Here is a 27,248-nt window from a genome sequence, read left to right on the forward strand (position 1 = left end):
CAGAGAAGTAGACAACGAAGAGGAGACGCAGAAAAGGAGACACCGAAGAGGAGACACTGAGCAGGTTACATAGAGGAGGAGATGTAGAGAAGGAGACACCAATGAGGAGATGCAGAGAAGGAGACACCGAAGAGAAGACGCAGAGAAGGAGACACCAAGGAGGAGACGCAGAGAAGGAGACACCGAAGAGAAGACGCAGAGAAGGAGACACCGAGGAGGAGAAGCAGAGAAGGAGACACCGAGGAGGAGACGAAGAGAAGGAGACACCAAGGAGGAGACGCAGAGAAGGAGACACCGAGGAGGAGACACAGAGAAGGAGACACCGAGGAGGAGATGCAGAGACAGCTAAGAGAAGACGCAGAGAAGGAGACACCAAGGAGGAGATTCAGAGTAGGAGATGCAGAGAAGGAGACGCAGAGAAGGAGACACCGAGGAGGAGATGCAGAGAAGGAGACACCGAGGAGGAGACGTAGAGTAGGAGACACCGAGGAGGAGATGCAGAGAAGGAGACACCGAGGAGGAGATGCAGAGAAGGAGACACCGAGGAGGAGATGCAGAGAAGGTGACACCGAGGAGGAGACGCCAAGAAGGAGACACAGAGGAGGAGATGCAGAGAAGGAGACACCTAAGAGAAGACGCAGAGAAGGAGACACCGAGGAGGAGACGCAGAGAAGGAGACACCGAGGAGGAGATGCAGAGAAGGAGACACAGAGGAGGAGACGCAGAGAAGGAGACACCAAAGAGGAGAAGACAGAGAAGGAGACACCGAGGAGGAGATGCAGATGAGATGCAGAGAAGGAGACACAGAGGAGGAGATGCAGAGAAGGAGACACCGAGGAGGAGATGCAGAGAAGGAGACACCGAGGAGGAGACGCAGAGAAAGAGACACCGAGGAGATGCAGAGAAGGAGACACAAGGAGGAGAAGCAGAGAAGGAGACAGAAGGACGAGTCACAGAGATGGAGACACTGAGGAGAAGACACAGAGAAGGAGACACCGAGGACAAGACGCAGAGAAGGAGACACAGATGAGGAGATGCAGAGAAGGAGACACCGAGGAGGTGACACAGGCCCGCGACCTAGATGGGGTTTGCAGATCAACCGATCGATATGGGGGGTTTTAACAGACGGATGGATGGATCGAATGAGGTTGGGGTGGGGGGACTGATTGACAGACCAACCGACCGACTTGGGGGGGGGGGTTGGCTTGTGTTTTTTTGCCCCCCCAAAAAAATGGAGCACCATCCGCCACTGGTTAACAGTGTCCTGGGACCTATAAGGCCGGGTACTCACGACCAAACATGTATGGTGAAAGCGGTCCGTCGGACCGTTTTCACCATACATGTCTGCCAGAGGGCTTCTGTACGATGGTTGTACACACCATCGTACAGAAGTCCGCGCGTAAACAATACGCGGGGCGTGTCCGCGGTGTCGCCGCGTCGATGACGCGGTGTCGCCGCGACAATGACGCGGCGACGTGGGCGGCCCGCCTTTAAAATGCTTCCACGCATGCGTCGAAGTCATTCGACGCATGCGAGGGACGGCGGGCGCCTGGACATGTACGGTAGGTCTGTACTGACGACCGTACATGTCCGAGCGGGCAGGATTCCAGCGGACTGTTTTAAAACAAGTCCAGGAATATTTGTCCGCTGGGAAAAGGCCCGGCGGGCAAATGTTTGCTGGAATTCGGCCCGCTCGCGCCCACACACGACCAAACATGTCTGCTGAAACTGGCCTGCGGACCAGTTTCAGCAGACATGTTTGCTCGTGAGTATGGGGCCTAACATTTACTTATTGGTTAGTATGCCTTTGCACGCATATACATTCATCTAAAAGGGGATCCATGCTATTAAAAAAAATTTAATCTCAAAAATCTGTAGTAATTAGACTGGATTGGAGTAATTTAAAGTTTAGAAATTCTTTTTTTTTTTTTTACTTTTTTTTCTAATACTGCATATTGTACCACCAAAGAATATATTTTGATAACTGATTTATTCAAAGTCAATATAAGAAATAATACTAATAAGGTAATCAAAGAATGTAAGATCCTTTGACCACCCTTTGATTCATGTGAGCTCTCAGGGGTAATAGTAATTGTGCAGGTTAGAGAACCTGCCTTAAAAGCTTTTTTAAAATAGGGTGCCAACAGATACAGTGTATTTTATCTGGATTCCTATTCTTATTAATAAAACCCGCCTCTAATCCTAAATATAATCATTTAAAAAGTGTATTTTCACTGCAGCTGTTTCCATGAGTAGCTTCTCATGCCGCGTACAGACGGTCGTTTTATGCGATGTAAAAAAACGACGTTTTCTGTGAAGTAAAAAACGACGTTTTTGAAACTTCAATTTTCAAAAACGACGTTGCCTACACACCATCGTTTTTTCACAATGCTCTAGCAAAGCGAGGTTACGTTCACCACATTTTTTCCATTGAAGCTCGCTTCATAACTAGCTTCTGGGCATGCGCGGGTTCAAAAACGTCGTTTTAAACGTCGTTTTTTGCTACACACGGTCAATTTCTGTGACACAAAAACGAAGTTTTGAAAAACGACACATAAAATTGAAGCATGCTTCAATTTTTTTTGGTCGTTTTTTATAAGACATAAAACGACGTTTTCCCCCACACACTGTCAATGAAATTGACGTTTTTAAAAACGTCGTTTTTTTACATCGCATAAAACGACCGTCTGTACGCGGCTTCAGACAGGCATTTTGTTCCATCAGGACCATTTTCTAATAGAGTGGTAATGTCTGAGAGATCCAGAAGACAGATGCCTGAGCTGATTTCCCATATTATACAGGAGGTAATAGAGTGTTTTATGGCTGCTAACAGATGCAGCTTTCAGAATTTATGTCCTCACTGTTCATTATCTGAACAAATATCATTCGGCTGCTGTAGTGATTACACTCCTTAATTGTTGAAGTTATTAGCAGATGATTTATTTGTTTCCTTATTCTATTCTGTTGTATAAAGTGGACATTTTCCATAAAACTTGAGGCTAGTTTCGCACTGTTGCAATGAACCAAGCATTTCATCATATAGTGTGTGCTTGCCTCCATCCAATGCACATAGTGGGATTTCTGTCTCCTTTTATTTGTCTGCTTGAGTCATTTCTGAAAGTCTCCACAGACACCAGATAATTCAAGGAGACACCCCCCCCCCTTCAGCACACAGCAGGTGACTGACAGCCTCAACTGTGCATGTTTCCATGTGACACTGTCTAAGGGTGGTGCACCTTCCCTCCACTTAGATCTCAGATTACACTCAGCTAGCTGCTCTATGAGCCCCAGCCTGCTGGAGCAGAGAAACATCATTTAATCTGTGTATTTTTAACCACTGTAGAGAGGAGAAGGCTGCAGATAAAGTTACAACCCATGTAGGAGGATTTGTTTCACCTTTATGTATTACCAGATGCTGGTCAGTGGTCACTTCACTGGGTATATGTAAGGGTTTACAACCACTTTAACCTCCCCGGCGGTATGATTCTTTCAGAAAAAAGATGCTGAAAGCGGTACCATTTTTTGCAAGGAAATTTGGCGTTTTATACTGTAGGCCTATAATTCTTAGGAATAACTCACTTAAATCTGACCAAACCAGAGTCTAATAGGCATCCCGGGTATGACATTTTTTTAAAAACAAAATTATAAATTATAACATAATAAATTATTATAAATAATTATAACAAATAATAAAATAATTCTAATAAAAATTATTCAATAATGTAATCAACTCAAAATCATTGAAATTTGCTCAGTTGCAGAATTGTTGCTGTCATTATTTATTTATTTTTTATGACGAATTTCCCCACAAATCGCTATCGCACAATTCTGCAAGTGATTATAATTTATTATCGCTGTTTTCTAGCTGATCTAAAACCATTTTTGACATAAAGGGACACTTTTGGTTGCTATGGACAATCTACAGTTTGCAGGGAGAAAGAAAGGTTTTTATTATATAAAAGAACATGCATGACACTGGGCAGACTACTAGGGACAAGGGGGGTGTGTTTTTTTTTACATACAGTACTGTAATCTATAAGATTACAGTATACTGTATGTATAGTGTTTGTTTACCTTTTTGAATTTTGCGCCGTTCTCCACCCCCGTGCGTCGTAACGTCGCAGGGAACGGAGATCGGCGGCACAGGAGGACACTGTGTGAATCGAGCGAGGTCCCGCTCGCTCACACAGCGTGGTGGCATCGCTGGATCCAGGAACAAGGTAAGCCAGCGCGCGCTGCAGGCTCTGCATACAGTAGCTACCCCGAGCGTGACTCGGGGTTACCGATTTCAGCCTAAAAAATCCACCCCGAGTCACGCTCGGGGATACCGCCAGGAGGGTTAAGATCGGAGTTCACATCTATGCAATTTCATTGTATTTACCTTTAAAGTGATTGCAAACCTCAGACGTGAAATATGAACAGAGCTGTTCATGATGTTATAAGCCTAGGCTAATGACAAGAAATAAGAAGTGGGCTGTATAAGGTATTTACTGGCAGAAAAAAAATGTTTTACTATCCAAAGTTAAAACAATGAGGGCAGAAGATTTAATAGATGGAAAGTAAAAAAAAATGACTGAAAGTCCACTTTAAGATCTGCTTCATGCTGGCCAGGAACCAGTAAAGTTTATTTAGTCGCAGTCTGATGTTCTTAACTGGCAGAGGTGTTTGTATCACAGGAAGAGCTGGCCAAAAGTACAAATGCTTTGCTTTGGCAGATAAAGCATTAAACAATTAGGTCCTCTCCCACAGTAGACTGAGCCGTGCTGTGTGCCAGGGCTGTGTAAATCTCAGAAACGAATGGACAGAAATAGAAATCCTTGGCTGGCAAAGCAGCTCCAATATATGTATTTAATCTTTGTTATGTTTTCCCGGAGCTCCACTTTAATAAGAATACAAGTGGCAAGTGCATGTCTAGGCCAAGCTTGTTTCCAGTGTTTGACAAGCAATGTTTATGGTATTCATGATCAGTCGTGATTTTATTCTAATTTACAAGTATAGCTAAGTAATTTATTAGGATCAATGACATTGACTGATGTTAATTGATTTAAAGAACAATGAAAATGTAATTTCCAGCATTAAACTCCTTGCTTTATACAGAATGTTTCCAGCATATAACAAGAACAGATGTTTAGCATTACAGGAATGTATTTGATTTGCAGCAATTTAACATAATCTGAAAAGGACACATCAATAGAGGATCCATCAGATGTGTAGGTCAGCTGCGTTCCGGGCTCACTATTGTATTAAATTAACATTGAACAATGCCTTTGGAATATTTGTATGTCATGATATTGCACTAAACTGTCCTTGTACAGCAAGAGAATTATTGTTAGGAAATATTGCAGTGTGTTGTGTTTTTGTATTCATTTTCTCCTCAATTATGTTTATAGCGCAATATAATTAAAAATGTGGTTTTATTCCATAGTCAAGTACCTATGAAATGTTGAATGAAAAGTTTTTATATTTATTGTTAGCCAGAAGATGGAGCTATAACTGAGTCAGAAGCCCCACAAGAACTAGCCTTCTTACAAGCGTGGGAAAGGAATCTGGGGATCACATTCTCTGAAGCACAGACAACTTAGGCCGTGTACACACGGTAGGTCCAAACTGATAAAAACGGACTGAAGGACCTTTTCATCAGTCCAAACCGATCGTGTGTGGGCCCCATTGGTCAGTTATCCTTCGGTTAAACATTTTAGAACTTGCTTTAAAATTGAACCGATGGATGCCTAATCGATAGGTCAAAACCGATGGTTAGTATGCAAAAGCATCGGTTAAAAACCTGCGCATGCTCAGAATCAAGTCGACGCATGCTTGGAAGCATTGAACTTAGTTTTTCTCTGTCGTTGTGTTTTACGTCACCGCGTTGAACTCGATCGGTTTTTTAACTGATGGTGTGTAGGCACATCAGACCATCAGTCAACTTCATCGGTTAACCGATGACAAAGGTCCTTTGAACCGTTCTCATCGGATGGACTGATCATGTGTACGCGGCCTAAGATCTTCATGTTTACACATAAGGCGTCTTTGGCCACCAGATATCAGGAAGGGGGATACAAAATTTTGACTAGGTGGTACAGAACTCCAGTATTATTAAAGCAGGTATTCCCACAAGTGTCAAATCTTTGCTGGCACCATGATACACATATTGTGGGGATGTCCAAAATTGAAAGAATTTTGGAAGATGGTATCTGAAATAGTCAAAGAAATTACCGCAGTGACTCTTGGAGAAAACCCAGCAGCATTCTTGCTGCATGACATTCCACTATCTACTGAAAAATACAAAAACTCCCTGTTAAGGCATTTACTTACGGCAGCAAAGGCCTGTATCCCAGTCCTTTGGAAGAGCACGGCATCTCCAACAAGACTACAATGGTTAGGTAGAATAACAGGGATTCAGCAGATGGCAAATCTTAATATGGGGCTGAGGGAACAGGAAGAGAAATACCGGAGGGTGTGGACTCCATATATCAGGTACAGGGAACAAAATCCCTAGTAAGTAATGTAGCGGCCCTTTACTTTCAGAAAGGACGCTATGTTAAATTTAGTGGGGAATGAGAGAGTTATGTTGCTCTCATTCTTGATTTTGTCAAATTTGGCTGTCGCCAAATCTGGATTGTTCTGTGGGTCAGTCTGTGTTCCAGGGATGCAGTTCCATCTCTGGGCGGCAGGTGGCGCCAGAGGGGTCCAGGCGGAGCCGCTTCTTCCCAGCAGCCAAATGGAGGAGTTTTCCCTCGCAGGGGATGCTGGGGAGGGAGATTTCTGTGGCAGAGGCCGTTGTTCTGGATTCTTCGCGGGTTCCAGGATGCGGCACCCACTTTTAGGGTGTGCGCACATCACGGGCCCCACCACTATGGCCCTCCTGGCCTGGGGTCGCGTGCTACGCGGAGTTCCTGACTCTGGGCCCTTCACAGCAGGTGAACGGGCTCAGGTAAGTAAAACGGGGGGGGGGGGCGTCATTGACAGGTGTTTTTTCACCTTAATGCATAGGATGCACGAACCTTTACAACCCCTTCATCACAGAGGACAAGGGGGGAACTGTTTGTCTAGAATGTCTAGAGGAAAAATGATTTAATCTCCAAATAAGGAAAGGTTTCTTCACAGTAAGAGCTGGTTCTGGCAAGCTCAGTAGATTGCTTTAAAAAAAGCCTGGATACTTTCCTAAATGTACATTATATAATTGGATACTGACATTTATAGGTAAAGTTTATCCAGGGAAAATCCGATTGCCTCTCGGGGGATCAGGAAAGAATTTTTTACCCTGCTATAGCAAATCGGATCATGCTTTGCTGGGGTTTTTCGCCTTCCTTTGGATCAACTGTGAAGGATTGTGTATATGGGATTGTATTATTTTTTTTTATTGGTTGAACTAGATGGACTTGTGTCTTTTTTTCAACCTGCCTAACTATGTAACTACTGTATTTAACCCAGTGGATCTTTTTCTAATTATAAAGCACATTAACCATCGAGATTTGCCGGTATGTCTGCTGGATCATATCACGTTTACCACCATTCATGGCACATAAATGGAAAATTCAGCTTTTAGTAACATAAGGTTGAATACTGAATCATATGGACCCACCACACTCACCTCTGCTCACATATTGAAGCACACATGATTTACTAGCCCACAAATGAGAATTTGCCTAATATTTTGATTCGCATTCACCCTCTGCTTGTGCTGTTCCTACATGTTATAGCCAATGTTTATCTGCAATGCAAATACCAGCAAATTTAGGCAGGTGGAAATTCTTAGATTAGCCTGCCTCTTCAAAATATACGGTACCTCCAGGGCTCTGCCTGCGGAATCACAGGATTCAGAAGCATTAAAAAGCACAATTTATTTGTACAAACCTGAAACTAGATTGGTAGCTTCTTCTACTGAATGTCCTGTTTTTTTCAATATCAGGATTTTCATCTGTAACTTTTTCTGAAAATGAAAATAGGAATTGTACAGTATTCTAAATTGAAATAAGTAAACTGCATATGTAAGTTAATACTTAACCACTAGGGGGCAGCCAAGTGACAAGACATGTTCCCCATTCTTCCTAAAACATGCAATATATACCGTAATACAAAATGTTATAGAAAATATTACCCTAAAGTGACTGCAAACGATCACCTTGTAAAACAACCCATTATGTTTAAAATAGAAGTAAAAGGAAAAACATTTCTTTATAGATATTAAAAAAAAAAACACATTATAAGTAACTTTTTTTCCCTAGTTTTTAAGTGATCACATTCCCTCTTTTCTCAGCTGCATACGAGCTGGGGGGAGGGGAAGCACACTGAGCTTCCCAGTGGCTGTGCTGGGGCAGGGCATGTCAGGACATATCTGATCATTGGAGGAGAGCACACTGAGATTCCAACATAGCTAGAGAACTGACCATGGCTTGTTCTCGTGACTAGTGTGGTCAATTATTATAAGAAAGCAGAGGGACTGGTTGGAATACAGGTGATTTCACACAAAGGAAGCAATACAAAGAGAACAGGAGTTTCATGCAAGTAGATGGCACAGCAGGCACATATCAGGAATATAAAAGGTTAAGTTTACATATTCTTTAAAGCAGATCTGCATGAAAATAACCGGTCCTCTCTATTGAAAGTACCCCAAAGTCAAATCACCTGCAAAAGACAATTAAAGAATAAAGCTTACCTTGGCCTGGGTTCCATTGCTCCTGGGGGACATCACTGCAATAGGCCAGAGTACATTATTGGAGGATTCCAAGCACCCAGCTATCCTAGAAGGCAGCAGTGAAGCATAGTGATGTCATCTGCACCTTGGCAAAATGTCAGAAGCAAGCGCTGGAGTAAGTATTTTTTATGTATTTATTTATTACATAACAACTTTATTTTTAAGTTGCCTTTACAGGTGATTTGACTTTGAGGGGTGGGGGGCTTTTTAGTAAACCTTTTTATAATTCATTTAAACAAATACTCAAAAAAGACGATTACATGAAAGCAAAAAAATAAAATTTTATATTATAGAATTTAAAATATTTGCACAAAGTGCATCAATGTCAGGGCTGGGCGCTGCCCTTCCTTCTCTGAGCTGGCCGCTCAGCTATAGGTTTATTTCCAGCTCCTATCTCTCCACAGTGACTCACCTGTTGATGATTTCCTGCTCGTCAGTCCTACCTACCTAAGCCATCTAGTCCACATGATCTCTGCCTTCACCTTGGTCAACATCCTGCGTTCCTGTTAAAGACTGGCTTACGTTCCTTCTGGCTCCAGATCCTGCTTGCTGTTCCACTATGCTGATCCCTGGCTTCCTGACTTTCTAGCTTGTCTGACTATCCATTCAGGTTACCGAATATTAACTATGTTTTGACTATGTTTGTTCTATTTACTTTTATTATTAAACAAGTGTGATTTAACTGTACTTTTGTCCCAGTCTGATTCATTGTTTCTGACGATCAAAATATGATTAGTTGAACTGTGGTTCAAAGTAAATACCTGGAAACTCTGACATTTAAAAACAATTTTTTTCTTTAATAGAAGAATTTGCTGTTGGATTTCTGGGGGCTGCTGAACCACTTTGACCCTAAGTACTGAATCAGGAGCGTCAATAAGTAGCTTTGCTCCAGGAAGAATGACACAGTTTAGGCATATATATCAAAATGGACTATTTGGCAGCTATGATTTACAAAGCAGGACTGATTAGTCTGTTCTTTGGTTTGCAGTCTGTAATCTTCTCAAATTTATATCTATAGGGAATATAACACATTACCTGGAGTGGTATTTTGGCTCTGCATTGTGACAAGAGTAAAGTAAACTCCCTTCTTTTTCAATAGGTCATCATGGGTTCCCATCTCTACTGCTCTGCCACCATCAAATCCCACAATTATATCAGCAGTCCGAACTGTGGACAGGCGATGAGCAATAGAAATTGTAGTTCTTCCACTGCGTACCTATAGCAGAAAACAAACTATATTACTCTGACAGTGGAGTTATTTCTAAAAACTTTAGACCAGGTACTAAAGTATTCCTTAAAGTAGATGTAAAGTTAAAACTTTTTTTTTAGTTTAGGATAAAGTAGGGAGGCTTGGACCTTGAATAAAAAATGTTGCCGCGCTAAGCAATCAAAATGATAAAAAAAAAGTGTCCATAGAGTAAAACAGTTCATTTTGTTCTCCAAAGGAAAAAAAAACAGAGATTGCAAGCCAGGTCTCCCGATGAGTGTCCAATTTAAGTGAACAGGTAATTTGTGAGAGTCGATCACCCAGGTGCACCTCCACCATAAATCACATAAAAATATGCCTCCTTACCAGAAGTCTAGACTCCAAATTTTAAGAGTCTAGACAAACGTATGTTATATGCACAGAAGATCTGATCAACTTCCTCTGGTTAAGTTGAAGGGGATAGTATCATGGCTGATGGTAAGGATTGCTTCATATCAAAGCCCATAGGAAAGAAGGGAATTGACCAAATAGTGTAAAATGTATAACAATTTATTGAAGAAAAATTATGCTAAAAACTCATAGAAATTCTGATAAAATCCAGCATGTACTGATTCCTGGAAAGTGGCCAACATGTAAACATATTTGGCGTGTGTGGCAACATCATAGACATGGACGTCTTTCTACGCGTTTCGTCAGGGTTGACATCATTGGGGGCATGGAGTCCATGTCTGTCACTACGCAAATATGTACTGTTCAGAGCAGAAAGGATACAGCCATCTCCACTAATCAAACCTCCCACAAGTTTGGCAACCTTTATGTATTGGGACGGATTGCCAAGCCTCGGTTTGGCCTCATTTTAGTTCAAAATACCAAGCCTTGTTCTGGGATCAAAATGTCCCTCCGTGAATACTTGAGCTTTGTATTGAAAGAGGACTCGGTTTACATGAAAAAAAGCTGTATGATCAAATATCGATTTTGAACTCAGAACGGTAAACTAGTCATGGTTTTAAAAAAATATAGCTTGTGTTCGATTTAAAGCAACACTTTATACTGTAACACGTTATTAGTAGTGTCATCACTGGACTACAAAATTAGAGAATATAGGCATCCTGTAATCTACCGAGAATTAAAAATATATATATATATATACCTGTATGGTAAAAAAATATATAAAAAATATAGATAAAAAAAAAATATTGTACTGTATACTTAGACCTTCTATCAAGTACCAGGAGCTTTTCTCTGAGCCCTTTAAACATCTTAATGGGTTATATAGCCCCAATGAAATGGAATTGTCTGGCCCCAAAAACACGTTGGCTGATTTTTTTTTTCCTGTTGTCACTTACATGTTTAATAAAATACCTTGGGAAACACTGCGGTGGAGCATACACACGGCTGTTAAAGTGGTTGTAAACCCACCTTTTTCACTTTTGCCTACAGGTAAGCCTATAATAAGGCTTACCTGTAGGTATAAAGAATATCTCCTAAACCTGTATGGTTTAGGAGATATTCCCCTCGCAATGCGCTGCTGATTGCAGCGGCGCATTCGCAGGGGGGATCCTCGGCTGAATGGCCGGCCCCGCCAACCCATGCCGGAAAGGAAATCTCCTGCACGCATGCGCGGGAGTGACGTCATCGCCGCTCTAGCCAATCACAGTGCTGGAGCGGCGATACCCGGAATACACGCTCGGCTCGGCGTTGACCAGGTAAGTTCCCTACCTCGTTCCGAGGTAAGTATTTCATAATGAGCTAATATGCGGTGCATACTAGCTCATTATGGCTTTTGCCTTGCAGGTGCAAGAAAAAAAAAAGTATATGCGGGTTTACAACCGCTTTAAGAGCCAAAGGTCTAACCGCAGTTTTCCAGATGGGAAAACCTCTGGTGTGTACACAGGGAAAGTGACCAAGCAGGTTCTTGTCGTCCCCCCCCCCCCAGGATTCCCGGCAGACTTTTTACCGCCGGGAATCTCGATTGTGTGTGTACGGGGCATTAGAAATGTGCTTAATCTAGAAGAAATGTCCTTGAATTTTTCAGGTCACTGCAGTCAAAAACAAACTTTGATCGGACCCCACTAATAATTAGAAAATATAATGAATGTTCTTAAATGAAAAATGTCAAATGAAAATCTGCTAGGGCATACCCAGCTTAAGATAGGAATTCCCCTCACATTAGGGAGATTTCCTCACATGTTGCATTTCCGAGACAAAATGTAAAGGGAAACCACCCCAACAGGACACAGACAGAAATTGCTTATTTTTTTCCACCCGCCTTTCGTTTTTGTACCATTCTTTATATATGGCGTTCTTAGGCAAACTTGTAAATGAGCCCACTCCCTTGGCTGAGAAGCAACCCCACACATGAATGGTCTCAGGAAGCTTTACTGTTGGCATGACACAGAACTGATGGTAGCGCTCACCTTTTCTTCTCCGGACAATTTTTTTTCCGGATGCCCCAAACAATCGGAAAGGGGATTCATAAGAGGAAATCACTTTACCACAGTCCTCAGCAGTCCAATCTCTGTACCTTTTGCAGAATATCAGTCTGTCTCTGATGTTCTTCCTGGAGAGAAGTCACTGCCCTTTTTGACACCAGGCCATTCTCCAAAATTCTTCGCCTCCCTGTGTGTGTAGACGCACTCACACCTGCCTGCTGCAATCCATGCACAAGCTCTGCACTGTTGATGTCCCGATCCTGCAGTAGAATCAACTGTAGGAGACGGTCCTGGCACTTGTTGGACATTCTTTAGGGCGCCTTGAAGCCTTTTTCGCAAATGCAGTGGAAATGTTTTTTTTATGGGATTAAGTACATTTTCATGGCAAAGAGGGGCTTTCCAATTATTTGCAATTAATCTGATTACTCTTCATAACCTTCTGGAGTACAGTATATGCAAATTGCCATCATAAAAACATAGGCAGCAGACTTTGTGAAAATTATTATTTGTGTCATTCTCAAAACTTTTGGCCATGGCTGTACTCGGTGATCCTGTCAGCCCCCTTGCATTCCTATCTCAAATTGACCATGTTGGGCACAGTAGCACATCCATCCTTGCATCGTCAGTTATTTGGACGTGCTGGGAGCACAGCCTGGCTGTCCTCCAATGGCCAAGACTTGTGCTGATGCACTGATGGGTTGCCTCTGGGTACTCTGGTTTCCTCCTACACTTCCAAGACATTCTGGCAGGTTTATTGGATCCTGACTAAGTTGGCTTTAGCATGCGTATTTATGAATGTGTGTTAGGGACCTTAGATTGTAAGTTCCTTGAGGACTGGGACTGACGTGAATGTATAATATATATGTAAAGTGCTGTGTAAATTGGCAGCTCTATAAAAATAAAATAAATCAGTGTGCTGCTGTTTCTCTGCCTCCTCCTGACACGCCCCCTGGCAGTCTCCACCCCTAACTCTCCAAGCCCCTTATACAAAAATGTACATAACATTTTCGCCTTGCATTTCTTATTTAAACTAAATTAGTTATTTTACATGGTAAGGGTTCACATTTTCACAATCCTACTCTATGCAAAACTAAAGAAATGTTTTGTTAATGCACTACATATATTTTAAACAAAGATTCTGGCATTGTTGAAAAGCCATACTGTATAATCTTTTAAAATAAAGATCTGATGAAAAACTTCAGTTACATGCAGTCAGTTTATACTTTCATGTATTCTTATTGATACGGTAGATCACCTAAAATGACCTCCTGTAAATGATCTCATGCGATCAACGAGAACTTGTGTCAAAAGACCATACAATTAGTATTGGTGCTGTGACATAATACAGACATTGCAAAAATAGTCCTGCTCTGAGTTGTGATAAAGGTGGCCCACGGCTTACAACTTCCTCTTGCTATCAATGTGAACATCCAACTGAATACAACAAAACCTGTTCAATGTGTGAAGTTCTTTTCCCTTTGGAATATTTTTTTTTTTTATCCCCTGAATAGCAAAAAAAAAAAGTGATTGGACAGTAATTATTGATCTTTTTTCGGCAGTATTTAAAGGGAAACACCAGCTATGGAGTAAAAGTGTAAATCCTGGGCATTTTTTTTTATACACAAGAGGGATGGAGGACCCAAAAATTAAGAGCAAAATTAAACTTGGAACTTAAAATATATGGCAAGCATTTTTTTATCCGATCTTTTAATACTTTTTTCTAATGGAATCTCCTTCAATAGGTAATGAATCATTCAGTGCAACCTTCTATATTTGTTTTTCAATATCATAGTATGACTTACTGCGGAGGTCCACGCAATTTTTTTTTTTTTTTTAAGCTAGTAGCTACAAACACTGCAGCTGCTGACTTTTAAAAAATGCACACTTACCTGTCCAGCGCGCCTGCGATGTTGGCAGCCGAGGCCGAGCAATCGCTCGTCTCTCGAGTGCCCCTGCTGCTATCTTCTGTGAGGGAATCAGGAAGTGAAGCCTTGCGGCCCGTCCCCACTGGTCCCCGCTGTCTCCTGGGACCAGTGTGTTTCCCAGAAGACAGCGGGGGAGGGGGCGGGAGTCTATTCCAGGAAGTGGGTGCAAATATCTGTATTATACAAGTATCTGCACCCCCCTGAAAGGTGCCAAATGTGACACCGGAGGGGGGGTAGGGGTTCCGAAAAGCGGAGGTTCACTTTTTGTGTGGACCTCCTCTTTAAGGCAAAACTTTATATATATATATATATATATATATATATATATATATATATATATATATACAGTGGGGATCGAAAGTTTGGGCACCCCAGGTAAAAATTTGTATTAATGTGCATAACGAAGCCAAGGAAAGATGGAAAAATCTCCAAAAGGCATGAAATTACAGATTAGACATTCTTATAATATGTCAAAAAAAGTTAGATTTTATTTCCATCATGTACATTTTCAAAATGACAGAAACCAAAAAAATGGCGTCTGTAAAAGTTTGGGCACCCTGCAGAATTTATAGCATGCACTGCCCCCTTTGCAAAGCTGAGACCTGCCAGTGTCATGGATTGTTCTCAATCATCGTCTGGGAAGACCAGGTGATGTCAATCTCAAAGGTTTTAAATGCCCAGACTCATCTGACCTTGCCCCAACAATCAGCACCATGGGTTCTTCTAAGCAGTTGTCTAGAAAACTGAAACTGAAAATAGTTGACGCTCACAAAGCTGGAGAAGGCTATAAGAAGATAGCAAAGCGTTTTCAGATGTCAATATCCTCTGTTCGGAATGTAATTAAGAAATGGCAGTCATCAGGAATAGTGGAAGTTAAAGCAAGATCTGGAAGACCAAGAGAAATATCAGACAGAATGCTTACAGGATTGTGAGAAAAGCAATTCAAAACCCATGTTTGACTGCACGATCCCTCCAGAAAGATCTGGCAGACACTGGAGTTGTGGTACACTATTCCACTATAAAGAGATACTTGTACAAATATGGTCTCCATGGAAGAGTCATCAGAAGAAAACCTCTTCTACGTCTTCACCACAAAAATCAGCGTTTGAACTTTGCAAATGAACATATAGACAAGCCTGATGCATTTTGGAAACAAGTTCTGTGGACCGACGAGGTTAAAATAGAACTTTTTGGCGCCGGAATAAGCAAAGGTATGTTTAGAGAAGAAAGGGCACAGAATTTAATGAAAAGAACCTCTGTCCAACTGTTAAGCATGGGGGTGGATCAATCATGCTTTGGGGTTGTATTGCAGGCAGTGGCACAGGGAACATTTCACGAGTAGAAGGAAAAATGGATTCAATAAAATTTCAGCAAATTTGGATGGTAACTTGATGCCATCTGTGAAAAAGCTGAAGTTAAAGAGAGGATGGCTTCTACAAATGGATAATGATCCTAAACACACCTCAAAATCCAATCTCCTGACCTCAACATAATTGAAAATCTATGGATAGACCTTAAAAGAGCAGTGCGTGACAGACAGCCCAGATTTCTCAAAGAACTGTAAGGCCCCGTACACACCATAGAATCTATCCGCAGATAAATCCCATCGAATGGGTTTCAGCGGATAGATTCTATGGTGTGTACACTCCGGCGGATATTTATCCACGGATATTTCCGAATTCCAGCAGATAAATATTTGTCGACATGCACAGAATATCTATCCGCTGGAATCGGAACCCACGGATGGATCCGCTGGTCTGTACAGACTCACCGAATCCATCCGTCCGAAGGGATCCCCCGCATGCGTCGCAATGATTCAACGCATGCGTGGAATTCCTTATATGACAGCGTCGCGCACATCGCCGCGTCATAATCGCGGCGACGGCGCGACACGTTATCGCCAGAGGATTTCGGCGTGGATTTCAATGCGATGGTGTGTACACACCATCGCATGAAAATCCGCCGAAATCCACGAGAGGATTTATCCGCGGAAACGGTCCGCTGGACCGTATTCGCGGATAAATTCTATCGTGTGTATGGGGCCTAAGACTTTTGTAAGGAAGAATGGGCAAAGATACCTCAAACAAGAATTGAAAGACTCTTGGCTGGCTACAAAAAGCGTTTACAAGCTGTGATACTTGCCAAAGGGGGCAGTACAAGATATAAATTCTGCAGGGTGCGCAAACTTTTGCAGATGTCATTTTTTTGTTTTCTGTAATTTTGAAAGTGTAAATGATGGGAATAAAATCTAACTTTTTTTGACATATTATAAGAATGTCTAATCTGTAATTTGATGCCTTTTGGAGATTTTTCCATCTTTCCTTGGCTTCGTTATGCACATTAATAAAATTTTTTACCTGGGGTGCCCAAACTTTCGATCCCCACTGTATATATATGCAGGGGAGAGGGATTGGAACATCTAAAGCCGCGTACACACGATTGGAATTTCCGATGAAATTTTCCGTCGGAATTTCCGATGAAATTTTCCATCGGAATTCCAATGAAGCTGACTTCCATCAGTCTTGCATACACACTGTCAGACTAAATTCCGACCCTCCAAAACACGGTGACGTAAAACACTATGACAAATAGTGAAAAATTCATTTCAATGCTTTCGAGCATGCGTTGACTTGATTCTGAGCATGCGTGAGTTTTTTCTCCGTCGGAGTTGCACACAGACCATAGGAATTTCCTATCAATTTTTTTCCATCGGAAAAAAATAAAACATGTTCTATTTCTAAAAAACAACGGGAAAAAAGTCAGTTGGGGCCCACACACGACCGGAATTTGCGATAAAAAAAGTCAATCAGACTTTTTTCATCGGAAATTTCGATCGTGTGTAAGCGGCATAAAAGTTTTTTTTTTTATTGTTGTCTGTCTTGTTAGGGAGAGTCATCCTCTCTATCGTTCCTGTGACTGTTATCACCAAAGTGAAAGTGAAAGAAAATACTAAATTTTCAAGAGGAATAGCAGGGAAAACCTCCACTGGGGACAATCCTGGTGAATACCAGGGATTTTCACGTTCTTTATGCCTCTGGGCCAACTGTACATCCACAACCCCTAGTTTACAGCAGTAGCGTCTGGTGCTCAATTTTTTTGGGGGGGGGCTGGGGGCACAAAACAAACCCCCCGCTAGGTCCGCACTTACCTAATCCAGGTCACAGGAGGCTTCAGCAGCTTCCCCAGCTTCAACGGCTTCCCCGGCTTCTCTTCCCGGCCAATACGGTCTTAAGACACGCTTCCTGTCCTGATTGGCCAGGAGGAGAAGCAGGAAGACAATAGCCAATGTTGATTCGCTAATGTTACAAGTGGATTGGCTCAACCTTTTTGAAGCCAATTAGAGCATCAGGCTCTAATCATGCGCTTCAAAAATGAAAAAAGCTTGTAGAAATCTATGCGTCTGGTGCCCCGCATGGAGATTAGTGATTGGCGCATGGAGATTAAGGGGTGTCGCCCCTCATGGACCGGCCACCGATGGTTTACAGCACAGTCTAAGGTACATAAATTGCCATATATTATATACCACTGATCATTTAAATTATTTTAATTGAATAGAAAAAAAAAATACAGAAATGTTTGTGACCAATGGAAATAATGAATGTCAAATAAGATAAACATTTAGTTCAGATAAAAAGGATGAAAATATGATTAGCTGTGTAGAGTTTACAGATTACACGTGGTAATTTACTGTGCTATCTAGTGATTGCAGTCATAATAATCAAGATAAGATAAATGTTTGCTACTTATGCTTCTAGTTCTATGTCTAGTAGACAAGATAATAACATTGTTTCTATTCTGTGCTGCAAAGGAAGGAATTCAGCTTTGTCATTCCAAGTGGTTTAACATTTTTCTGTTTCTGCAAAGAAATGTACGTATATTGAATGAATACAAAGTGAAAAGAAATGTGTCCTTGAGTCTGTAAAGTGCATTGACTTTTGCAGCTAGTGCATGAAAACTATCGTAAAGGTGAATGGGGGTCATTCTGCAGATCAGACATCTGTTCCAATGGTGTGAATGTTGGAGAGCATTTAAGGGCTGCTGTGACAGTGTTCTTTAATCTTCTTTTGAACGTTGGCATTTTTAAGCACTAAAGATACATTTTTGGCAAACAGACTTTTACTATTTGTGTTATTTTGGCACATAATTACACTATATTACCAATATTTGGACGCCTGCCTTTACACACACACCCACACACACTCAAGCTTTAATGGCATCCCAGTCTTAGTCCGTAGGGTTCAATATTGAGTTGGCCCACCCTTTGCAGCTATAACAGCTTCAACTCTTCTGGGAAGGCTGTCCACAAGGTTTAGGAGTGTGTCTATGGGAATGTTTAACAATTCTTTCAGAAGTACATTTGTGAGGTCAGGCACTGATGTTGGAACAGAAGACTTGGCTCGCAGTCTCTGCTCTAATTTATCCCAAAGGTGTTCTATCGGTGGTTGAGGTCAAGACTCTGTGCAGGCCAGTCAAGTTCCTTGCTCATCCATGTCTTTATGGACCTTGTTTGTGCATTGGTGTGCAGACATGTTGGAGCAGGAAGGGGCCATCCCAAAACTGTTCCCACAAAGTTGGGAGCATGAAATTGTCCAAAATGTTTTGGTTTGCTGATGCCTAAAGAGTTTGTTTTACTGGAACTAAGGGGCCAAGCCCAACACCTAAAAAAAAAAGCTCAACCTTAAATTTGGGATTTTCACTTTCAATGATAAAAGTAAACAGGACAAATAGAAAGTCCCTAAGGCCCCTTTCACACTGGGGTGAGAGGTGCGGTAGCGGTAAAGCGCCGCTATTATTAACAGAGCTTTACCGTCGGAATTGCAGAGGTATTCACTCGCTAGCGGTGCAGTCCCCCCCCCCCCCGCTAGCGGCCGCAAAAGGTTTAATACTGCCCGCAATGCGTATCTGCAGAGGCGGCGGTATAGCCGCGGTTTCCTATTGCTTTCAATGGGAAGAAGCGGTGGAGGAGTGGTAAACACACCGCTCCTAAGATGCGGCTAGCAGGACTTTTGGAGCGGTCCTGCTAGCTCACCGTTTCAGTGTGAAAACTCTCGGGCTTTCACACTGGAGAAACAGCAGCCGCTGTTTCAGGTCGGTTTGCAGGTGCTATTTTTAGCGCAATAGCAAACCGCCCCAGTGTGAAAGGGGCCTAACAGGTGCACAGACAGCGATAAAAAGACAAGTGTTCTAATCCATCTCCACTCTATCCAAAACTGAAGGAAATGTTTTTTGCCTTTAGTTATACTGTAATCTTGCACTAAGCACATTTGCTCTTGTAAACAAATGAAAGATGGTGTCATTCTGCTTCATAGGACCTGTACAGCAATGTATGTAGAGGATGTAAAAGGGTGTCATTTCAGATATACAGTACGGTATATGCTCACCAATTTGTATGTGCCTAGAACAAGTAAATATAGTGTGCCTAGCATGTAATGATCTGAATACTATGACTGACCTGGACTTCATGGTAGGCAGGCCAACATGGTTATGCTCGGGGCAGAAAATAGTTAATCATCCCTTAAAATCTCCCTCCGCCACACACACTTTCCAAACCCCATCAAATAGTGGGAGAGATCAAATTTCACTAACAGTATGAGGGTATTAAATACCCTCCTTAAGAACTTTAGTATCTCCCCGCACACTGTAGGTGGCTCCTTCTCTCTAACTTGCAGGGAGATCATCCAGTGGGGGTGTCCGCATACGCAATGCACCGCGGCACCTGCATCTTCTTTGTCCCCATCCTGTACTCAGTGGGAGCCGCTCAGGAGATCAAATCTGTCTGAGCTGCTGGGAGACAAGCTTTCACTGGTAAACATAGAAGCCGGACTTCTGTGTTTACCAGTGATAGTGCTGAGTAGGGAGCAAAGGGCCTGATTCAGAGGTGGTGGAACTGAGTTCCACCAAGTTCCAGCCGAAAAAAAGCCCTGGTTATGCACAAGGTTGGGCAAGTCTGATTTTTCTAGTGACAGTGGAGTCAGTTGTAGGATGACCATGTGTCTACCCAAATGTGGTCATTATAAAATCACATCAGCCATTCTGAAGAAACCATATCTGGAAGGATACATTTTGCCCGATAAAAGCCACCAGAATTCTTTCTAAAGCTCAAACACTCTCAGCTAACATGATCGGCCCCTACACTTTCAGATTGGGCAAAAGGAGACCTTTAATTTTGAAAGACTGAAGGCCAATACTGACAGGAAAGAATGGTTCAAGCTCAGGCAACTAGCCTCATAATGTAAAGCACAAGTGAAACAATAATGTAAACATTGCATATACATGCCAACATAGCCTTCAAATAGCCTTGTATACCAGATGTTTCCTATCTGAGGGATATGTGTGGCTTGAAACATCAAAAAAGTTCTTTATTTTTAATAAAAATAAGGGGAAAATCGTTGGTGCGCGATATACGCCGATACCCGCTTCCCGCGCTCAGTTGGAATGCCTGCGCCGACATATACCGAGTGCAGTACACTCGGCTACATTCGGCCAGGCTCGGCTTCGCTTATGCTCACGCATAAACGTCACAGAGGGTGAGCACCAGCGAAGCCGAGCCTGGCCGAATGTAGCCGAGTGTACTGCACTCGGTATATGTAGGCGCAGGCATTTAAACTGAGCGCGGGAAGGGGCGATTCGATGGGGAGACAGCGCGGGTGGAAGCCGGGAGGACACCATCGAAGCCGCAGATGGACGCTGGACCAGACGAGGCCGCCGATGGACGCCGAGCATGACACCAAAACTGTAAGTACTAAAATGTTTTTTTTACCGGAATTACAGGTCCACTTTAGGGGTGCGCGCTACACGCCGGAGCGCAATACCCCAATAATTACGGTAATATAAATGTCTTTGGCCCATTGAGAACCATAATGCCTCGTACACAAGACCATTTTTCTTGGCAGGAAAAAAAAAACAAAGTTTTTCCCGACGTGATTCCTCTCCAGCCTAACTTGCATACACACGTTCATGCAAAAAAAGCCAGACCAAAGCGCGGTGATGTACAACACGTACGACGGGACTATAAAGGGGAAGTTCCTTTCAAATGGCACCACCCTTTGGGCTGCATACTTGATTCTGATAATGTGCGTTTTTTTCCCCGCGGAAAAGCATACACACGACCGTTTTTCGTGACGAGAAAAAGACTGACAGGAAACACGACGAGAAAAAAAAAAAGCTGGTTCCAATTTTTTTGCGGGCAGTTTTTTCGTCGAGAAACCTGCTAGGGAGAATACACATGACTGGTTTTCACAAGCAATATAAAAAAAATTCAATTTTCACGTCGTGAAAACCGGTGGTGTGTACAAGGCATAACTGATAAAAATTGTCACAATTTTAAAAACTGACCTTATCAAGAGCTTCTTGGACAGTAGCCTCACTCTCGTTATCCAGAGCGGATGTGGCCATGTCAAGAAGAAGGATTCTGGGATTTCTAACTAGAGCTCGAGCAATGGCGATTCTCTGCTTCTGTCCTCCACTCATCTGCCCACCTCCTTCTCCAACAAGGGTGTCAAATTTCTAAAATAAAAGAAAAAAAAAACTTTATTCAAAATGATAACTTGTAATTCTATAACCTACACTAAAACCATGTATGTGATTCATGAATTTATTTTTACATTTCATGGCTGGACGCTGTTTTGTAATGTACGCCTTGCACATGTATCAGCTGGAACTTGCAAAGTGTACATTTGATCATTTGATTGTCTTCTTAAAATAGCCAACAGACATTATCCTCTTTTGGAATCAGATTAGAGTGCTTAATTCATTTGTAATCTAAAACATTACTCTGGCATTTGGATTAAAGCTTCTTTGCCTCATTTTACCTGTGGTAAATCCATGATGAAGTTGTATGCATTTGCTTCTTTTGCCGCTTTTATAATGTCATCCATAGTGACCCCTTCTTGTCCGTATTTAATGTTTTCAGCTATTGTGGTGGCAAACAAAACTGGTTCCTGCTCAACAATTCCAATTAAAGCGCGCAACCACTGAATGTTAAGTGTACGAATATCATGGCCATCTAATGTCACCTGGATGGTTGTAAAAGCAAGAAAAACTTCAATTATTCATGTATGAGCCATTTAATAATGTGTTTTTTTATTTATTTTTTGATAATTATTTTTTTGTTGTTATAATTACATTTATAGTATAAAAAGGTTCAAAAAAACTTAGGAACAGAAAAATAATAACAACATACATATTTTATAAGTAAACGAAAAAAATGTAACTATATATACATACTGTATAAGATGAAAAGATTACTTAAAGCGTAGTTCCTACTAAATAAAAATATTAAAAGTCAGCAGCTACAAATACTGCAGCTGCTGACTTTTAAAGCGGGGGTTCGGCGGGATATCGTTTTTTTTTGTGCGGTAATCCTCAGGGCTTACCTGTACTCCCGCACTACCAGGGTGTCCCACTTCTAGAGCCGGCGTAAGCACTGTAATTCTAAAAAGAAGATTTTATATTCTCAGGCGATGGACGTTTCCATCTTACCTGTGGGCACTTTGAAGCTGACAGGGTCTTCTTCCGGGATACGGTGAATGCTGGCCTCCCAGCATTCACCGCTCTATCCCGCGCATGTGCAGTGTTGACGGCGAGCGTCGCCGTCAACACTACACTGATGCCATAACAACGGCTGGCGTCACAAGCTCACGCCCCGTTGTCCAGCGCGTCTCCGGAGGAGTGTAAGAAATTGATTGACAGGACGGGGAGAATGGACTTACACGCCCATTCCCCGCGGGGGATTTTGAGTGACAGGACACAGACGGCTGCTGAAAAGAGGTAAGGAGGACTTTAAAAAAAAATGGTGTGGTTACTGTCAGTGCCTACTAATTGCATAGACCTAATGTGTAAAATCAGGGTGAACCACCGCTTTAATATTCGGACACTCATCTGTCCCTGGGTCCAGCGATGCGGGGGAACGAAGACCCGCTCATCTCCCCCTCCTCTCTGCAGTGCCGGCATCACTACTGTGGGCTCCCGGCTGTGGCTTCACAGCTGGGCACACACTGTGCATGTGTGAGCCGTGCTGCGCGCCGTGCTTGGCCGTGCAATCATCTGGGACCTGTGACGTGTCCCAGATGATTGCCGAGAGGGAGGGTGAAGAGGTGACCTTTTTTACGGCGCCTTGGTGCCCAGGGAGGAAGTGGGAGTGCAAACCCTCTAAAAAAAGGGTTTCCGCTCCCCTCCCCCCAAAAAATGACATGCCAAATGTGGCATGTCAGGGGGTCACCTTCCCTTAAAGAGGAAGTTCCATTTTTGGGTCGAACTCCACTTTAAACAACCATGAAAAGAAAAACACAATTTAGGGTCAGTTCACACTGGTGCGATGCGGGAAACCCTGCAAATACGGTACAGATTTCCCACATCGCACCTGTATTGCCGGCGCTTCACACTGCCCTCTGCCAACCACTGCGGGTGTCAATTCAAAGTTAATGACACCTCCAGATCAGATCGCAGTGTGAACTGTAAATTCGGAAAGGAATTGGATCGCATGGATGTTAACAACAATGTGATCCGATTCTGGTGAAGACAAAAAAAGGGTCCTGCACGAGTTTGGTCCTCCTTATCAACTGATGATAATATTGGACGTTAGGGTGCCAGAGGTTAGGAGGTTTTAATGGTGTACAATTAAAACCTGTGACTTTGTGTAACTAAAAGTTAAGCCCTGTACAAACGGCCCAGAATCTCGTCAGGAAAAAAACGTTGATGAGATTCTTGGCAAGAATCTCTTGCCGGCCGAGTGTACAGAAACTCCATTCAAAAGAACCGTCGTTCTTTTGAATGACACGAACACGGTGATGTCATCGACTACGATGAGCATGCGCTCATCACATTCGATGCCGTGGCCGCCATCTTGCTACACCCTACCTATGCCTAGGAAGCTACCGCACATGCGTCAAAGTCATTTCGAGCATGCTCCGGTTTCCACAGCGACAGGTAAGTATACAGACCCTCGGGTTTCTCAGCAGGAAAACACCGCAGAGAATCACAACGAGAAAATAGAGAGCAGGTTCTCTATTTTTCTCGTCGAGATTCCAGGCAGTTTTCTTGACGAGAAACCTCAAAGCCTCGTACACACGCTCAGTATACTCGACAAGAAAGCCCTGCCAGCAGCTTTCTTGCTGAGAAAACCGTGCATGTGTACGAGGCTTAAGGCTTGATGCTGGCTAAAATGTTTTGGGCAATTTTTTGGACATTTTGCCAAGGCACCCCTAAAAAAAAAACCTGAAGCCACCCCAGGGTGTAACTTACCCTTCAGAATATGAATGTTATTTGTGCCATGTGTGCAAAGAATGCATTTAATGCTCCTTTTAGTACTAGTAGCTAGAACTGAGCACTTTGGAACATTTGCCATTCAAACGGCACATCATTTTAACTGGTTAAGGACCAGCCGCCACAGTTATACTGCGGCAGATTGGCTCCCCTGAGCAAATCGCCGTAGCTGTATGTCTGCCACTTTAAGAGCACTAGGTGATCAAATACTACCAAAAGAAAGCTCTTTTTGTGGGAAAAAAAGGACATCAATTTTGCTTGGGTACAGCGCTGCATGACCCCACAATTGTCAGTTAAAGCGACGCAGTGCCGAATTGAAAAAAATGGCCTGGTCATTAAGGGGATAAATCCTCCCAGTCTTTAAGTGGTTAAAGATATATACGTCAATAGATATTGTAGATAGATAGATAGATAGATAGATAGATAGATAGATAGATAGATAGATAGATAGATAGATAGATAGATACTAGATACAAATCTCAAATCAATATGTTTACCTTCCCATCCGTAGGGTCATAAAATCTTTGTATAAGCTGCACTGCAGAACTTTTCCCAGACCCACTCGGCCCAACAAAAGCGGTTGTTTCTCCGGGCTGAATGCAAATATTCAATTGGCTCAATATCTGTGGATTTAGGGAAAGATACATTATTTCTTGCACCACTTCTGTTATAGTCTGATTTATCTTCATACTTTTTTGATGGGATCAGCACTATTTGATTTCTGTCACTGTGTCCATGGAAATAACATATACCAATTATCCACTCTTGGATAGCTGTCTCTTTGAATTATTCTATGTATGGATCTCAAACAGGGTTAACTAGGAAGGGCCACTTTAAGTAATTACTAAATCAATCTGAACGGGTTCTCTTACTTCTGTGTGCCCTTTTAAGTCTTCTATAAATATCATTATTTATTGTTTTATTATTTTCCTCCATTTAAGGTCATTGATTAGGTATGACAGATACATTCAGTAACAGAAATTTGGATTGGACATGTTGGTATATGAATGCTCTTTCTGATAATTTTAAATCAATATATATCAGCTTACATTTTTACAAGAAATTGATCTCTGAAAATGATGTTTAATTCATATTTTTTTTTTGGTATAGTAAAATATTGTATACGTAGGGGCCTGCCTGTTTAAACAATATGAATCTATACAGTATCTCCAAAAAGTAAGTACACCCCTCACATTTTTGTTAATATTTTATTATATCTTTTCATGTGACAACGCTGAAGAAATTACACTTTGCTACAATGTAAAGTACTGCATGTACAGCTTGTATAACAGTGTACATTTGCTGTCCCCTCAAAATAACTCAACACACATTCATTAATGTCTAAACCGCTGGCAACAAAAGTGAGTACTGCCAGCATTGTGAAATACTGTATATGTCAAAATGAGTTGGTGAACTACAAAATTTGTACAATCCCTTTAAAGATCGGTGTTGAGCCAAGCTGGCCTTGGGCCTATATGCAAATGCAGCTTGCTTTTCATTTTGAGATGCCTTGAGATCGTTCAAAATTAAGTGAGAGGTGCATTTTGCCTGCAGCTGACTTTCCTCTGACCTGCATTTAACCTGCTAAGCCTGCTTTTTTATTCCTATAGACTTGCATAGGAAGAGAATTAGCTCTGATGCAAAAACAGCCCACCTCACAGTTTTTTTGGTCATCACATCACATCACATGTCGAGACATACCTCTCCTCAACACCCCCTCCCCCCATATGAAAATATTCTGTTGTATAACTCCTTTCTTTAGTACTTGTGATATTCAAAATTTGGACAGAAATTGATCTATACAGCAAAATATCTCTTGGGACTTCAGGTTAACAGTTTGAATGGACAGTTTCAGACTACAAAGTACAAACACAAGGTTAATGGAACTTTCAGCAAGATATGGGCATGCATAACTTCACCTTCACAACAGGAAGTTAGAATAAATTGCCTCATTGCCAATTGAACCGTTTATGGGTCCATAGACTACAGTGTCAATCACGTTCCTGACCAAACAAGTTGCCACGTCTCAGGACCAGACTGGGCATCTGCAACCCTTGGAGGAAAAGGCCCTGGCTGGGTATTAGCCACAAGTTTTCACAACTTGTGCAGCTGGTAAGCGTGCGCTTTATATGGTGGTGGATTCACTGTGTGTATAACAAGTCACAAGATTGTTATGGAAACCTTGGCTATAGGTTCGTTCTCCATTGAAGAAACCACAAAGCAATTTGCAACTGTCATTGGAGGACTTCATATAAGTCATATGTATCACAGTCTGGGACTTTCTTCACTTTATATTTTTTTCAATATATTTTTTTTCAATCATTTTCAATCATTCCTTTTTCATTGTATTTGTTCACATTTATTTGGTTTACGTGTCAATCTAGTAGCGCAGCTTACTTTTTACTTAGTGTTTTAAATTCATCCTACTCCCCCAGAACTAACACAAAATGTTTGGCTTTACATTCATCTTTAATTACCAGATGTACAACTATCATATGATCAAGTTACCCTTTTTATCCTTCTAAACTGCTCTCCTCCAAACTGAATAGCATTTAATTTAATTACCAAAAATATCATAACAGATGCTCTAGAACTTCTAAACACATAGGGGTTGATTTACTAAAACTGGAGAGCGCAAAATCTGGTGCAGCTCTGCAAAGAAACCAGTCAGCTTCCAGGATATTTGTCAAAGCTTAATTGAACAAGCTGAAGTTATAAGCTGATTG

The 27,248-nt window shown here is 42.0% G+C and overlaps 1 protein-coding gene across 1 annotated transcript in view; it reads right to left on the bottom strand.

Moving 5' to 3' along the window:
* LOC120944054 (bile salt export pump-like) overlaps positions 1-27,248 on the bottom strand; it is a 122,348-nt gene that overhangs the window by 50,517 nt on the left and 44,583 nt on the right. Inside the window, exons 13-17 of the mRNA XM_040357823.1 lie at positions 25,020-25,145; positions 22,071-22,274; positions 21,595-21,765; positions 9,731-9,911; positions 7,855-7,930 (exon numbers count right to left, since the gene is read on the bottom strand). Coding sequence (XP_040213757.1) covers positions 7,855-7,930; positions 9,731-9,911; positions 21,595-21,765; positions 22,071-22,274; positions 25,020-25,145 — 758 coding nt within the window. The remainder of the gene's footprint in view (positions 1-7,854; positions 7,931-9,730; positions 9,912-21,594; positions 21,766-22,070; positions 22,275-25,019; positions 25,146-27,248) is intronic.

Source organism: Rana temporaria, chromosome 6, assembly GCF_905171775.1.
Source record: "Rana temporaria chromosome 6, aRanTem1.1, whole genome shotgun sequence".
In the NCBI taxonomy this organism is placed as follows: Eukaryota; Metazoa; Chordata; class Amphibia; order Anura; family Ranidae; genus Rana; species Rana temporaria.